General features: G+C 53.5%; 1 protein-coding gene and 1 long non-coding RNA gene across 3 annotated transcripts; one reads left to right on the plus strand and one right to left on the minus strand.

The window, feature by feature from the left end:
* Nucleotides 1-201: 201 nt before the first annotated feature.
* Nucleotides 202-3,865, plus strand: LOC132249675 (uncharacterized). The gene is made up of 3 exons (XR_009461199.1): nt 202-765; nt 2,938-3,377; nt 3,659-3,865. It is a non-coding gene; the product is annotated as an uncharacterized LOC132249675 (long non-coding RNA).
* Nucleotides 3,866-4,222: 357 nt separating this feature from the next.
* Nucleotides 4,223-11,126, minus strand: LOC132249674 (myeloid-associated differentiation marker homolog). Of its 2 annotated transcripts, none has more exons than XM_059725382.1 (3): nt 10,954-11,126; nt 9,671-9,793; nt 4,223-6,054 (listed from the first exon to the last, which is right to left on the minus strand). In XM_059725382.1, the coding sequence occupies exons 1-3, from the start codon at nt 11,021-11,023 to the stop codon at nt 5,144-5,146; spliced, it is 1,104 nt and encodes a 367-aa protein (XP_059581365.1). In that variant the 5' UTR covers nt 11,024-11,126; the 3' UTR covers nt 4,223-5,143. The 2 variants fall into 2 exon arrangements, with proteins under 2 accessions (XP_059581365.1, XP_059581366.1); XM_059725383.1 differs by lacking the exon at nt 10,954-11,126 and adding an exon at nt 9,950-10,028.
* Between the last annotated feature and the right edge of the window lie 377 nt (nt 11,127-11,503).

The following is an 11,503-nucleotide window of genomic DNA, read 5'->3' on the forward strand; positions in this document are numbered from 1 at the left end:
AACATTGGAAGCACAGATTCCCCATCATGCAGCGCTTTCCTGCTTGTCTGGTCCCAGAATTCACTGCAGTCTCTGCTTCAGGCTTTCTGTTTTCCATCTCTCATGTAAATGAATGGTCATCTGGTTCCATCTCGGATGTAAATGAGACCTAGGGCAGTTGTTTCACTCTTATCACCCTTTATCTGGGGAGTTTTAGGTGCGTCTCTCACTGCATCTTAATCAGTTTCGTTTATGTAGAGGAGGGGAGGGAGCGGGGGGTGAGTCCTTGTGAGTCAGACAGACTGCATCCTGTGCCAGGGTTACCCAAGAACACAGAGCTGAGACGTAACAGTGACTCCCTCCTGAGAAGCACAGAGAGGCCTATCTGTCAACCAGATCCCATGGCATGAGAAGTTTCCTGCCTACCCAGAGCCAGGATCCGAGACATCACGGTGAGGATTCCCAACTTCATCCAGCCCTCTGACTACTATCCCATGGTCCTCGTTCATGTGAGCACGAATGATGTGACCAGGAGTGGTCCAGATCATGTCATGAGTGACTACAGGGCTCTGGGGGCCAGGCTTAGGAAGTAAGGGGCACCAGTGATCTTCTCACCCATCCTTCTGGTCAGTGGTTACCACCAGCATCAGGACACCTGCATCAGGGAAGTCAACCGGCAGCTCCAGAGTTGGTGCCTTCATGTGGGTTTTGGCTTCTACAACCACAATCCATACTTCCATGAGAGAGGCATCCTGGGATGAGATGGTCTTCATCTCTCTTCTAAAGGTAAGAGTCTGTTCTCTTCCAGGTTGGCTGATCTCCTCTAAAGGGCTTTAAACTAGGTTTGTCAGGGGACAGGGAAACAGAGGATAAGGATAAGGAGAACCTAGGATCAGTGAGCCATGACCAATACACTGGATCAGTCCAGGTAAGCACTAAGGAAAACATTAAGGGGCCCAATAGACATCAGGACAGAGGGGTACCATGGGCATCCACTGGAGGCTTAAATGTCTCTACACTAATGGTAGGAGCATGGGGAACAAGCGGGAGGAATTTAGACTGCTGCTTGCAAGCAAAAACTTCGACCTGGTTGGACTAACTGAAACCTGGTGGGACCCTACTCATGATTGGGCAGTAGACATTGAGGGTTACATGTTGTACAGAAGAGAGAGACTGGAGGGAAAAGGTGAGGGGGTGTTGCTCTCTATGCTAAGAAATTATATACATCCTCTATAATCATGATGGGATCAGAGGAGGGCCAAGCCAAGGTATTGTGAGTCAGGATACAAGGGGGTCAGGAGGAAAGGGACTTGGTAGTGGGGGTCTACTATAAACCGCTACACCAGAAGGATGAGCTAGACCTGGAATTCTCCATACAGCTCTCTGTGGCTGTACGGTCGAGAGATACGGCTGTCATGGGTGACCTAAACTACCCTGACATCTGTTGGGAGGAGCAGTCAGCCAAATCTAACCGCTCGCGTAGGTACTTAACCTGTGTACAGGACCTCCACGTAATGCAGGAGGTATACGACCCCACTAGATGAAATGCCTTGCTGGATTTTGTGTTAGCTACAGGGTATGACCTGGTGGGGGATCTGCAAGTACAAGGTAACCTAGGGGATAGTGACCATCGACTGGCTGAATTCACTATCCAGCAAAGGGTGGGTAAACTAACCAGCAGGGCTGAACTGCTAAACTACACAAAGGCTAACATCAGTGTGGTCAGGAGATTAGTTAGTGAGGCATTAAAGCTCAAGACCATTGGCAAAACGGGGGTCTAGGAAGGGTGGTCATTCCTCAAGGGAGTGATCCAGAAGGAGAGAATCCCACTGTACATAAAAGGGGGCAAGGGGCCAAGAAACCCTCTTTGCTGAACAGGAAAGTCCAGGAAAGCCTAAGGGCAAAGAAAGAGGTAAACAGGCTGTGGAAGCAGAGGGTAGCTACCAAGGAGTACAACTGCCTGGCTCACACGTGCAGGGAATCAGTCAGGAAGGCCAAAGCATGATTAGAACTTAGGCGGGGAAAACAATTAAGGACAACAAAAAGTCCTTCTTCAGGTATATAGGGAGCAAAAGGACAGCACAGGGTAGCACAGGACCCCTACAGAACAAACCAGGGCAATTGGTGACAGAGAGGGGGACAAAGCTGAGCTCTTCAATGAGTTCTTTGCATCTGTATTCCTAGACACAGACCAAGACAAGTCTCCCAAGTGGATCCTAGATAGGCACAGGGGGGACAGCAGCCCACCAACTGTTAGCTCGGACTTAGTAAAGGGGCACTTGGAGGGGCTGGATTTGTTGAAATCAGCAGAGCCAGATGAACTTCACCCAACGGTGCTGAAAGAATTGGCCAGTGTCATAGCAGAGCAAGATGAACATGAATCATCAATGTGACAAAGTGATCATCAAGGCTGACCACACTTTATTATGCATTAGCAGATGCATGACGTGCAGGTCCAGGGAGGTGATACTTCTCCCCTGTGAGGCACTGGTCAGGCCGCAGTTGGAGTACTGGATCCAGTTTTGGGCACCACACTTCAAGAGGGATGTGGAGAATCTTGAGAGGGTTCAGAAGAGGTCACTCATATGGTCAGAGACCTGTGGGCAAGGCCCTACAAGGAGAGACTGAGACCCAGATCTCTTCAGCCTTCACAAGAGAAGGCTGAGAGGTGATCTTGTGGCTGCCTATAAATTCATCGGGGGTGGGGGAGGGGCAGCAGGGAATAGGAGATGCTCCATTTACTAGGGCACCTGCTGGAATAACTAGGAACAATGGCCACAAAGTGACAGAGAATAGATTTAGGTTGGACATTAGAAAGAACTTCACAGTAAGGGTTTCCAGAACCTGGAATGGGCTTCCAAGGGAGAAGGTGCTCTTCCCTACCCTGGGGGTCTTCTAGAGGAGACTGGACAAGCACCTAGCTGAGGCCGTCTGACCCCAGCACTGTTTCCTGTCCAGGTCAGCGGGTCGGACTCAATGACCTACTGAAGTCCCTTCCAACGCTAACATCTATGAATCTATGAACATAAAACACCAGAACTGAACAAACACCAGCCAAGCCACAGAACCAAAGACTTACCCCATGGATTTCAACGCAGTTAGGAGGGCAGGGTGGACAATTTGGCCAAACCGCCCCCAAAGCCTCATTCACCCAAGCCACCTCATGAACAAAGTATGTTTACCACTGCCTCAGGCATGGGCACGCACTCCTCCATCCATACCCACTCAAAGAGTGCTGGCGCTAATGCCACCGACAGTGGTTCTAGTCCATACTACTACTGTGTAGATGGCCCCACACCCCGTGTCCCCACCTCTTCCCAGCACTGCACCAGTTGGAATCCTCTGACCACCACCCGGTGTTTCGGGGCAAAGACCAAGAATCAGAGTGCTGGACACTGGTAAGTTTTCTGATTGTGTGGTACTTTTCAAGTCTTAAAACCCACTGATTTTTAGTTGAGATTTGGGAATGGGCTAACTGCTGAATGTTATTTCCCCTCCCAGCTGTTCCTCACCCGTCAATGTGCAATGCCACAACCGAGGCCAAAGAATAATACTATCAATCAAGACAGTGATTAATTACGTAGATATTAAATACTGAAAAGTTGTGGAAATCTAAATTATACAAGTATGTAGGCTGAGATGAAAGCAAAATTCCTTCAATTCTTCCTTTCTTTCACAGAAAGCAGCAGCACCGTTTTAATCAAGAGGCATCATAACAGTTCCCAATTTGTATTTTTGACAGAAGTGAAAATCATGATTTCCAGTTATTCCATGAGGGAACCTTGTTTTGTGCTTGATTATTTAATGACCATCGTTGTTTGCTTCTTTGTTTGTTTCTTTGTTGGTTGTTGCTTAAAATACTATAAATAAATGTGTTTGTACTGTACAGTGCAGTTGTGTGTGTGCTGCAAAAAACACCTTGCTGCTGGTGCGATGGTGTGTTTCAAGACAGGATTGCAAGATGTGCAGGCAGGGGAGAGCAAGGTGGGTGGGGAGGGTGACTTGGGTGGACCACTGATTTGTATGTTTACCAAGGACTGAGGCCAGACAAGAATTGCAGAAAAAAGCTTGTTGTTGGGGCTGGGACTGGAGCTGAGAAGCAGTTTGGGGAGTGGGGATGAGGGTCTTTTCTCCTGCTGGAAATTTGGCGGTCACTTGAGTGGGCACCCCCCAAAGTCCTGCTAGTGCCCCACTTGTGTTCTTGTACAAATTGCCAATTGCTGAAATCATGAGCAAGACCTAATGAGGGAGGATAAGGCAAGATGCTGCGTTTATTAATTAAGCACTTCATACGCATACACACCACATTCATACCCCAATTTCAGTTCTGTGCTGTTCTGTTACCAGTCTTATCAGTGCTCAGATCAACTTAGTGGCCAGCCAAGTTGATTACAAGTAGGAGCCGGAATCGTGCCGGTCCATCTCGTCAGATGAACCGATGCTCCATGACATCCAAAACAAACCCAAAATCAATATGTCCCACTCCATCATTTATAGCTTTGTCAATTCACCTAGTCCTCTGGGCTTTGCTGTGTTATCACTGTGTTCTTCCTTGAAGGGTGATTGCCATTGTTCTCTTGTTGTTTTGGGGCAGATTCTTCTTGTCCGGTCTTTTATTTGCCTGCATTCTTAAGCAAGTCACCAGCTGATGTTTTCCTTTTCCACAGGCACACTCTCACCAAATCTCTCACACATACAGCATACAAAGGTTGAACACTTATGACAAGCTAGGTAACAGTACAAAATGGAGTTTCTTAAGGCAATGCAAAACTCAAGAAAATACATAACATGAAAAGCAATAGGCAAATTTATATTTGTATAACTGTGTGTGCTTGCCCCAACAGTGCCCTGAAGTGATGAGCAGGTTGGGCATCCAAAGTATTTAGGTGTGAAAATGGGGGGAGGAGGGGAAGAAGAAGAGAGAATGAAGGAGGAAAAGAATGAATGAAGGGAAGTGAAGATAAGAAAGGAAGGAAAATGAACACAGAAAAAAGAATGAATGAGGCAAAGAGAACAGATGGGAAGTGAGAGAGAACAAGTCCCCAGGAGGACTGGGTAAGGGGTTGAAGGCAGCAGGAAGCTCAGGGTGGGACCCACCTAGCAAGGAGCAGGTGCCAGGTCCCACAGCTCCTTCCCCATCCTTTCCGCCAACCAGCACCAGTGCCTAGGCTTGTCTGAAGATGAGGTGGGCAGAGCAGACCAGGTCGGTGATGTAGACCACCAGGTTGATGGAAGTGAGCACAGTGATGGCTATTGGCTTGTCCCAGGTACAGAAGGTGTGATCCCAGTAGTCTCTGGCCCAAATGGGCTGCCTGTGATTACTTTCAAAGTTGTAGAGGGCCCAGAGGATGGTGGCAGAGATGTAGAGGAGCACAGCCAGGAGTGTGTATCCACTGAGGATCTTGATGGAGGCACAAGACATCCAATTGATGCACTTGCTGATGCACAGCACAATGACAACCAGTGAAAGGATGAAGCAGATACAGTACACAGCCAGGCACCACTTCAAGGCCCCATGCCAATCGTGAAACATTGTGTTGAAGATGAAGAAAAAGATGATGCAGGCAATGAAGGTTTCCACCACCTTGAGCATCCCAGGCATGGTGGCCATGAAGCCAGTGACCTCGCCTGGTGTGGTGTGGATCATGGTGACCTCCACGGAGTAGGTCATGCAGGCAAGGCAGGAGAAGAAAGTGGCAGCAATGCGGTAGTCTTGCTCCACGCAGTATAGTTCATTTCTGACTTCAGTGAAAGGATAGGTGACAGAGGCCGAGAGGGTGAAAAGGCTGGCGTACATGGTGAAGGTGAAGCGGAAATCCTTCCAGGAGACAGGTATGCGGTGCTGGAGCCCCACAGTCTCCACCAGAAGCACCACAGGTGTCACAGAGAAGCAGAAGCACCACGAAAACATACACCAAGTGATGTTGGCTTGCCACCAGCCCCTATTGCTGGCTACCACGCTGAAGGCAATGCAGGTGAAAAGGGCTTCCAGCAGGTGCATGATGCCCATTGGACGTGTCAGTGCCTTGGTGTTTCCCACTAAACTGGAGTGCTGCACCGGCATGGCTGGTTCACCTGGGGGGGGCGGATGGGGGGAGTGAGGTGTGCACAGGGTAAGGGATGCATGGGGAACATGTACATGCGGGCTGTGGGGGGCATAGGCTCAGGGACATGCACATATGTGGCAGGGTGTGCAAACCCCCACACACACAGCTGGGGGGACAAACAGGCTTAGTAGGTAGAGGGGCACACACACAGGGGGCAGGGACACACACAGACATAGAAGGCAGTGGGGAACATACGCCCATGCACAAAGCAGGGGGCAGCACCATTTCACACACAACTGGGCAGTGGTTCTCACTCCCACACCCACATCCCTAGCCCTAACCCCACCCACCACACTGTTTCCCTGCCCCAGGCCTGGCTGAGATTGGGGAGATGTACAGCATCCCCCCCGCACCACCACCCCCCACCTCCCAGCCCAGTGGAGAGGCACACAGAGCTAGGGACCCAGGCATCCTGTTGTACTACCAGGATGCTCAGCCAGAGAGTATGTGTGTGTGGAGGGGGGGAGGGGTATAGCCACACAGCATATGGGGTGTGTGTGTAGGCTTTATAAATCAGGCTCCACTGCCTTCCCAGAGCTGGGAGAGCCCAGGTATGCAGGCTTCCAGCCCCACAGTTTTAACCCCCTACACCTCACTCACCCCAAAGTGGGGAGAGAACCCAGGACTCATAACTCCCAGGCTCCATCTTACCCACCCACCCAGCACACTTCCTGCGCTGAGTGGAAGCAGTGAGGCCCCAGTGGTGGTGGGCAGAGGGCCAGAGGAGGTGTCAGAAGGGAACCATTATGTGCTGGAGCCCCTATAAGGGCAGACAGGAAATCCTCCCCCTCCAGACCTTGTTCTTAATCCTAATTCAGCCTAGCAGGGCTGGGACTAGCCCTGGGCTCCCCCCATCCTAGGGGAGGACCAGAGCACAGAGCCTCCTTATTTGGGGAGTTTTCTGTTCAGCAGTAAGGAGCCAGGATGCCTGCATCCTCTCCCCGGTTCTGGGTGGGAGTGGCATCTAGTATGCAGAGCAGGCAGGGCAGAGCTGGAAGACAGGCTGCCTGGGTTCTCCCCAGGGATCCTGGTTTTCTGTTTCCCATGTTAAAAAAAAAGACAAACCCATGGATTTCCCAACTTTATCAGAGAAAAAAATGAATTTTCCCTTTTAGCAGAGATACCCGTGGATTTCCCATTTCTGCAAAGAGCTCTGCAGGTGTCAGAGTTCCAGCCTGCAAGAGCTAATTGCAAAAAGGGTGGGAAACCCCCAAACCTGTCTGGAGGCTGAGGGAGAGAGGGAAAAGGTGGGGCCTGAGACTCTCAGCCACCCAGGGCTTGTCTCAAGATCAGACTCAGGCTCACTGTTCATTCCTGGAGCCTAAGGTAAGTGGGGAAGCCGCACAGAGAAGGGCAGAGCCTGCTCAGTCAGATAGCACGCCGCTTCTGGTCCATGCACTGCAAGACGAGCTGTGTGCTGCCCTGGCAATTCGCCTCCTGCATGCAGGGGTGCAGTGGCAGCAGCGGTGCAGGGTTGCACCCCTTAAAGCAGTGGCATGCACAGGAGGTGTGTTGCCAGGGCAGCGCTGACCTTGCAGCGGTGAGCAGCTTCTCCACACAGGCCCGCTCTTCCCTGCAACATAGGGTCATGCCTGCCGAGCTGCAGAAGCACTGGTGGAGGCAATCAGGGCAGAAGCCTGAACCTGCCTGCCCCATGCACAGATCAGGGGGGCAAGGGTCCCCACTGCCCCGCTCAGGAGTGTGCACAGAGGTGGGGAGCCAGCGACTCCCCGCCACACACAGCAGGCAGCAGGGGGGAGTGGGGCAGGGGTGTATTGACCCTGGTCTATAGCCCCAGTAGCTATGGGCCTTCTCCTGAAGGGCTGGGGGTGCAGGGGCTGCGGGTGAGGGATGAGGAGAACCAGGAAGGCTGTTAGGGGGAGTAAGAATTACGAGCAGGGCTGGGGGAGGTGGGGCGTGGAGCTGTGGGCAGCCTTTAATTTTAATCACAGACTTTTGGGTATTTTTATGAGAGAATATATGGGTTTTTAATCAGAGAATTTTGGATTTTATATCAGGGAAAACCAGGATCCCTGGTTCTCTCCCACATTGGTTCCTTGATGTCCCTGGAGGGTTTCCATGACAAACACACACACCATGAACGAAGCAGGATCCTTCTGACCATGCTCACACCCAGCTCCGATCCGACTTGGCTTGAGTGAGACGTGCCCTTGGGCATGGCTGAGGGTGGGCAGTGCCATGGAGGTTTAATGCCCGCAGAATCCCTCGGGAGTGGATCAGAACCCTCCCCCCTCTCCACCCCCACCCCCCCCCCCAGGCCATATGCAAGGAGTAGGCAGCTCAGACTGTGACTGGATGCAGGGCTCTGTCCAAGAGTAGCTTGGAGAGATAAGGTGTGTCCGCACCTCGCGGGGCTTGCACAAGCACTCACAAGCATCGGGGACAGCATTCGGGGAAATGAGAGCTGGGGAGGGGAAAGAACCTGCCATGAGAGGGAAGGAGGGGCAGAGGAGCCCAGGGATAGGCATAAGGTGGGGGCGGGGGGAGTCACACCAGACATGTACATCATATCACACATCTTCAGGATGCAACCCCATGCACATAGGTGTATACACAGAGCTCGAGCAAGGATGCACCCACCCCACAGACAGGCGGGCTCACCCCAGCCCCACAGACACATCCAGAGACCCCATATACACTCACACCAGCTACACTCACAAGTACAGACACACCCACCCTACAGACACACACACACACACACACACACACACACACACTCCAGACAGGAAATGCCTGCGTACACAGCTGCATCAGCCAAGACACAAAAACATGTAAAAACCATTCCCCTGGCAGAGCCCAGCACAGAACCCAGGTGTCCGGCTAATCTGTTGTGAGGGAAGGGATAGTGAGAGGGAAGATGAAGGCCCCCATGGAAAGGGAGGAAGTGGAGCTGGGGCAGGGGCAGGCACTGCACAGCCAGGGTGAAGCGTGGAATGGAGCCAGGAGCAGCTTGTCCGGGAAGCACATGGGGACAGGGGGAGGTGGCTCCTGCCACTGCACACAGCCCAGGAGAGCACGGGGACTGTGTTCACCCAGATTAGCATCGAGGGTGAGGGCAGGTTGGTCCCAGCAGCAGCATTGCACATCCCCGTCCCCTCCCTCAGCCTGGGCTGCAGGGAAGGCGGCAGCATCACACCGAGGAAGCTTCTGTCTATGAACAAGTGTGTGAGCGTGTCTGAACATACGAGTCTACACGGTACCTCCGTCCCGGCCTGTGCTCACACCCACGCAGCCCAGCGCCTCTGTGCAGCTAGCACCCGGTGCCTCTGAAGGCAACAGCTGGGCATGGGGGAACACTCCTTCCTGGCCCGTGTGGCCACCAGCAAAACCCCAGAGCCTGGGGCAGCCACACACCCTGCTCTGCCCTGCAGCCTGGCCACAGCAAGCAGAGCCCACAACCTCAGCCCTGGGACAGGACAGCCCCTCCATCACCTGCCCTCTCCATGATCTGATAGCGGACCCTGCAGTCCTGTTAAATCCCCTAGCCAGCTGTGCACCCCTGGGAGCTCTCTCCACGCCTTGTGGGGAGCCCTGGAGAGGGCAGGGGGTGACCTTGCACTCACCTCTGCACTGCTGGGTCCCATGTCTGGCTGCTCCCTCGCCCCGCTGGAGGGTCTCGTAGGTGCCATCAACTGATCCATCACCCAGCTGGAGGGTCTCATAGGTGCCGTCGGCCTCACCTGGGGCTGAAGGGAATGCAGACACAGGGGCTGGTCAGGGTGTGGGGCTGGGGCAAGACTAGGTAACTCCTGGCTCCTATGTACCCCCTGTGCCTGAGGCGGCCATGCACTCTCCTACGGGGGCCTTGGAGAACCACAGCTCAGCATAGATCGTGCTCTCACCCATCCCAGCTGTGGGGCTCCTGGGGCAGAGCCTGTGCCTTTAGGCCTGGTGCTGCATGTCCCACAAGCATCAGCCAGAAGCAGAAGTGCCCTTGACCACACGTGGGGGTGGCCAAGGAACACCAGTTGTGGGGCCACGGCCCTGCCATTGGTTGTGGCCACCACGGCCCTGCCCTCAATGGCACAGACAGGCCCCTTGGTCTTTCTCAAGCTACTCTTTGGACTTCCAGCCCCCTACGGTTACCATATTTCCAGGTCCTCACTCGCAAACAGCAGTACCCTGCCCCCGATCCATTGAACCCTGACCTCTTAAATCAGCAGCACACCAAGTGCCCTGCGAGAATCTGGACTCTGTTGTCTTTAGCATAGAAATGAGGCTGTGGTTGCTACATCTCCAACTCTCAGAAAAGGCCCTTTCAGTCTAAAAGGTCCTCTGGCCTCACTCCCAAAATGTGCTCAGTGCACGACAAGAGATCACCACACCCAGTCCCTCCCTGACAGCCTCTGATGGGTCTGCATGAACTCAGGTCAGCAGGGCCTCGGGAACTGCACCCCACGGCACCCAAGGGCAGGGCACAGCGGACCTCAGGACCCTTAGCAATGGCACTAACCAAGACGAGGGACACAGGTGAGGTTTCAGAGGATGGGAAAATGGCAATAGCCCCACCTCTCTGGAAAAGACAAGAAGGAACCTGGGGAATTATAGACCCATTGACCTCTCCTCAATCCCAACAAGTTAATGGAGCGGACACTAAGGCAGGCCATTTGCAAGGAAGTATAAGTGAAAAGGCTGGGAGAGCCCTGGAAATGGTAGAGGATGCCCTCACAGTCACCTCTGCACTACTCAGCCCTGTACCCAGCTGGCAACAGGCCCATCAGGCACAGTCAGATGGTCTCGGAGGTGCTGTCAGCTGTGTGCGGGCCTGCACAGGGTGCACATGCAGGGGCATGTCAAGGTGCGGGGTTGGGATAGGATTGGGTGGGGGATAGGTGCTGGCTCCTACCTTTCTCCTGCTCTTGGGGGGTCACACTCTGTCCTGGGGGGGCCTTGGAGAAGTGCACGACCTCATGCATGCTGGTGGCAGGGCACAGAGCAGCTCACTGTGAGGGCAGCTGTGTGGTGCGGGGCTGCTGGAGTGAGCAGAAATGCTGCAGCATCACCTAGAAGCAGAAGTGGTCTTGACCACAGATAGGGGCTCTGAAGCTCAGCCGGATGCAGGGCCACAGCCCTGCCATTGGCAGCGGCAGCCACGGCCCCGCCTTCCCCAGCACCGACGGGCCTGGTGGGGGATGGGTGGGCAAGGGGGCAGGGCCAAGAGCATCCAGGAGGTTGCGCTGGGTAGCTGAAGCCTGGGAAGCTGCAGGCAAAGCTGGGTCTGCCCCAGACATGGGAGAGCAGGGGATGGAAGAACCATCATTGAGCCCCATTGAAGTTGTCCCCAGTTCAGGCTGGGGGTAGGATGAGCCCTTGGCTTCTTGGACACCAAGACCTGAGCTCAGAGCATATCTCTTCCCCAGCCCCTATGCTGACTCCAACCCCACGGAGCTCCAGCC

Source organism: Alligator mississippiensis, chromosome 3 (assembly GCF_030867095.1).
Source record: "Alligator mississippiensis isolate rAllMis1 chromosome 3, rAllMis1, whole genome shotgun sequence".
Taxonomy (NCBI): domain Eukaryota; kingdom Metazoa; phylum Chordata; order Crocodylia; family Alligatoridae; genus Alligator; species Alligator mississippiensis.